The sequence below is a fragment of the Parasteatoda tepidariorum genome, chromosome 4 (genome assembly GCF_982258835.1).
Source record: "Parasteatoda tepidariorum strain Cologne lab strain chromosome 4, Ptep-v5.0, whole genome shotgun sequence".
Classification (NCBI taxonomy): Eukaryota; Metazoa; Arthropoda; class Arachnida; order Araneae; family Theridiidae; genus Parasteatoda; species Parasteatoda tepidariorum.
Genome location: NC_141758.1, coordinates 111,769,093 through 111,774,250, shown reverse-complemented (window position 1 = coordinate 111,774,250; position 5,158 = coordinate 111,769,093). Strand labels below are relative to the sequence as shown.

At 34.9% G+C, this 5,158-nt stretch overlaps 1 protein-coding gene across 1 annotated transcript; it reads right to left on the bottom strand.

Moving 5' to 3' along the window:
* Nucleotides 1-1,516: 1,516 nt before the first annotated feature.
* LOC122272882 (uncharacterized) lies at nt 1,517-3,169 on the bottom strand. Its single transcript, XM_087162350.1, has one exon. The coding sequence runs from the start codon at nt 3,167-3,169 to the stop codon at nt 1,517-1,519; it is 1,653 nt and encodes a 550-aa protein (XP_087018476.1).
* Nucleotides 3,170-5,158: the final 1,989 nt, after the last annotated feature.

Below are 5,158 nucleotides of genomic sequence, written 5' to 3'. Positions count from 1 at the left end.
TAAACTTTAGGGTCACGCTGTGTGCCCCCTAATTGACCTATAATTATTTCCTGTGGAAGTGTACACTATTACCCTGTAATATAATACCTGGCCCAACTAAAATATTATAAGCCAATATTAAGGTCCGATAACGTGGCGTTAGTTAACATTGAAAAGTGTCTTCGAATTTCCTTGTTTTAATGCACTACTTAAAATATACATAGTGTACCCCCTAATTCACCTATAATTATTTCCCGTGCTAGGGTACACTATTTCCCTGTAATATAATATGTGGTCCAACTTAAATATTATAGGTCAATATTAAGGTCCGAAATCGGGCTAACAGTAAAGAGGGACTTCGCGCTTCTTATCTTTAAAGGGTTTTAGAAGGCGAATTTCCTCATTTTAAGCTCTTCCGAACACTTTTTTTTAGATACGCACACATAGTAAAATACAGGAACATTTCCTGTGGTTGGGTACACTATTACCCTGTAATATAATACCTGGTCCAACTAAAATATTGTAGGTCAATATTAAGGCCCGATACCGTGCCTTTTGTTAACATTGAAAAGTGTCTTCGAATTTCCTTGTTTTAATGCACTATTTAAAATAAACATAGTGTACCCCCTAATTGACCTATAATTATTTCCCGATTTAGGGTACACTATCATCCTGTAATATAATATGTGGTTCAATTTAAATATTATGGGTCAATATTAAGGTCTGAAATCGGGCTTTACGTTAACATTGAAAAGTGACTTCGCGCTCCCTATCTTTAAAGGGTTTTAGAAGGCGAATTTCCTCATTTTAAGCTCTTCCGAACACTTTTTTTAGATACGCACACATAGTAAAATACAGGAACATTTCCTGTGGTAGGGTACACTATTACCCTGTAATATAATACCTGGTCCAACTAAATATTATAGGTCAATATTAAGGTCCGATACCGTGCCGTTAGTTAACATTGAAAAGTGTCTTCGAATTTCCTTGCTTTAATGCACTTTTTAAAATATACATAGTGTACCCCCTAAGTCACCTATAATTATTTCCCGTACAAGGGTACACTTTTTCTCTGTAATATAATATGTGGTCTAACTTAAATATTATAGGTCAATATTAAGGTTCAAAATCGGGCTAACAGTGAAGAGGGACTTCGCGCTTCCTATCTTTAAAGGGTGACTCGAATTCAACAATAATTACACAAATTGTAATATTAAAAAGGATTTTATTTCATTGTGGTTCAGTGGTTAAATCCAAACTGAAACTTAAGAAGTGAAGAAAAAAATAATAAAAAAATTGTTTGCGCTCAGCGCCATCTGCTATTATAAATCCTCAACACTCCCCACTTGAACTCCTCCGAGTTCACTAAAATTTTAAACATAAAAATTAGACAAAAATAACATAAACATATTAAAAAAATAACATTTAAATGCAAATAAATTTGAAATGAGATGCAAATATTCACTTGAAAGAAAATTAAAAAAAAAAAACATAATCTAATAAGAAAATTAAAATAAAAACATTATCATTGTTCATTTCAGTCATTGAGTTCTAAAGGATAAATAAGTTGTACTGGGCGTTTATATCCGCCGTTGGATTTGCGAATAAGGCAAGATCTTACAAGTCCATCACGCCATTGAAATACTTTTGTTATAATACCTATGTCCCATAATAGTTTTGATTTTGTGGTGCCCTCCATCATAACCACATCTCCCACTTTCAAACATTTTGTTTGGTTAGGAGAAGTAAAGTTGTGTGCAGATCTCAAATTAAACAAATAGCGCTCCTTCCAGCGCTTCCATAAATTAGCCAATAATGTAGCTTGGTATTCTTTTCTTTTTATAAGAATCTTTTTGGTGGATTCTCTATGGATGGTTTCTATGAAATGGGCTGGATACTCTGCCTTTTCTTTACCAGGGGTTAAAAACTGTGATGGGGTAAGAATTTCCGGTTCACCAATTTCGTTAGTGACGTAGGACAAGGGTCGAAGATTAACGATGGTTTCAATTTCAGTCAATATAGTGGTCATCTCTTCGAAATTTAAGAGAGCTTTTCGAATTATTTTCTTTAGAGGCTCTTTGACACTTTTTACCAATCTTTCATAAAATCCTCCCCACCAAGGGGCAAGTTGGACTTTGAATTTCCAGGATATTCTTTTAGCAGCAAGAAAGTTTTTGAATTCGGAATTTTCCAAAATATCAAATAATCTTTGAAGCTCTTTATCGGTACATTTAAAAGTCTTGGCGTTGTCGGAGTAGATTGTATGACAACCACCTCTTCTAGAGAGAAATCTTCTGAATGCGAGCAGAAAATTTGAAGTAGACATGTCTGTGACTAATTCAAGATGTATTGCTCTCGTGACTGCGCATGTGAACAAGGCTATATATGATTTCTTTATTCCATTTTCACCCTTGATGTAGATTGGTCCGGCAAAATCAATTCCGCATACAGTAAAAGCAGGAGTTTCACTAATTCGATCTTTTGGAAGCTGTCCAGTCATTTGGGTAGAAGGCTTGGCTGTGTATCTGCGACAAATCAAACATTTCGAGACAACCTTTTTTACTAATTGTCTTCCTTTAGGCACCCAAAATCTTCTCCGAATTTTTACTAGAGTGCTCTCTACTCCAGAATGAAATACATTTTCGTGTTCTCGCTTAACAAGCAACTCTGTAAATTTAGACTGTCTTGGTATGATCATTGGCTTTTTCTCATCAAAAGAATAATTTCCTTTGTCCAATCTTCCTGTGATTCTCAGGATACCTTTTTCATCAAGATAAGGAGCTAAATTGAAAATAGTAGAAGAAGCTGGAATAGGCAAACTAGATTGGAGAGTTCGTATCTCACTTTCGAAGAATTTTGCTTGAGTAAGCTTTACTAGTATATCTTCAGCATTTCGGAGCTCTTCTGCAGTCAAAGTGTCCATATACGGCTTAACTTTCTTTAAACAGTTCAAATATCGCACTACCCACGCTATGATTCTAACAACTTTTTCGAGGTTGCTAAAGTTAGCGATATTTATCAAGTCAAGTTCTTCACCATCTACACATTTCATAACGGTGACTTCATTTTTACGATACTCAATTTGTTCATCGTTTTCTTTGAAGAGTTTCAATTCTGGCCACATTTCGGTCAGAAGGGACAACCAAGGTGGCCCCTTCCACCAAATGTCGGAATTCTTCAAAATACTCATGGAAGCACCTCTACTAATAAGATCGGCAGGATTGTCAATTCCGGGTCAGTAGAACCAGTCTTTAGGTTGAGTAATCTATTGAATTTCTTCCAATCGGTTACGCACAAATTGTTTAAAACGAATGGCAGGAGTTTTTAGCCAACAACACACAATAGAGGAATCGCACCAAAAGAAACTGTCACACAGAATTTTTATGGCTCTAGTAATAGTTCGAAATAATCTAGCAGAGAGGAGGGCACCTAGTAGCTCAAGTCGTGGTAATGTTATCATTTTGAGGGGCGCAATTCTACTTTTAGCTGAAACAAAACATGTAGAAATATGCCCATCACTAGTTTCTGATCTGATATAGGCAACTGTACCATAACCCTTTAAGCTGGCGTCAGAGAAGATATGTAACTGTGAACTTATAATTTCTTTGTTAAAATTGATAGACACAAGCTTCGAAAAAATAATAACGCGGTATTTTCAAATCATTAAGTTCACCGAATTGTTTACATATTTCGCGCCACTGATTTTCCATATCTGAGGGTAGCTCTTAATCCCACTCCAATCCGCTTTTCCAAATGCTTTGAACTAGAGATTTTAGAAGCATTGTAAAGGGTCCCAAAAATCCTACTGGATCAAAAATACGCCCAATGATTTTCAAAATAAATCGTTTTGTTATTTGCCCTGTGTCTATCAATTTTAACAGATATTTGGACTCAAAGTAAAATACATATTTTTTAGGATCCCAACAAACTCCCAAAACTTTAAATGGAAAGCATGATTGACCTAACGATTCCTTTTCATTCTGAACATCTATACCTGCATTCTTCCATAATTCACGTAATTTTGTATCATTTGTTTGAAACTTTCTCAATACCATGCCCGCATCCCGAAATATTTCAACACAATCAGAAGTTATTTGAAATGCTGTATCTATACTGTCACTTCCCCCTATGACGTCATCGACATATACCCTTTCATTTAGTAATTCATACGCAAGAGGCTTTGATTTTGCAAACTTTTTAATATGCTCTTTAATAGTAGCCGCTAAGAGAAAAGGGCTACAGTTGATACCAAATAGTACGCGGCAAAATCTATAAATTACTGTAGACGAATCATTATCGGGGTCATCTGACCAAAGAAATCTTGTGACATCTCGATCTTCTACATTAATCCCTATTTGTAAGAAAGCTTGTTGAACGTCCCCTATAAAAGCAATCTTGTTTTCTCGAAACGCTAGCATAAGTTCATATATATCTGGGTATAAATTTGGCCCAATATACAAACAATCGTTAAGAGACAATTCATTTTTCTTATGCGCGGAACCGTCAAATACAATCCTTAATTTGCTAGTTAGTTTGTCGTTTCTTATAACCGCCCTATGAGGTAAATAACATTGTTTATAATTTTGGGGATCAGTGTTTTTAACTTTCTCAATTATCCCTTCATTTTCGTAAGTTTTTATAACTTTTTTATATTCTTCAAACAAGGATTTATCATTCTTAAATCTCCTCTTTAATTTGTCAAACCTCTCTGAAGCCAGCTCAAAGTTATCATTTAACAAATGTTTTGTATTTGGTCTCCAGAGAAGTCGCACACTATACCTATTATTTTCAAAATGCAAATCAGAATTAAAACCTTTTAACAATTCACTTTTATTATCAACATTTTCTTCGTTCATAGTATTTATTCCTAATCCTTCAAGGTTCCAAAACAAAGAATAATCAACATCAGATATTATAGTATTGTTTACAATCCTACTTAATTGGCAATTATTCATGAATCTCCCTTGAACCACAAAACCAAATAAACTATCGGTTGCAACGAGCCCTTTTCCCAGCCTCAAAGACGTTTCAAAGATTACGTCATGTAGGAAATCGGCGCCGATCAAAATGTCTATATCAGCAATTTCTCCGGTTTCCGAAAGAAAAATATTATTTTTCCTTGCTAATTGTTTAATTTTCTCTTGGGGTGCGGCTATTTTCCCACACGTTATTTTTTCTA

What these genes read in the sequence shown, in the direction of transcription:
- LOC122272882 (XM_087162350.1), bottom strand. Translation starts at nt 3,169, where the DNA reads ATGAGTATTTTGAAGAATTCCGACATTTGGTGGAAGGGGCCACCTTGG.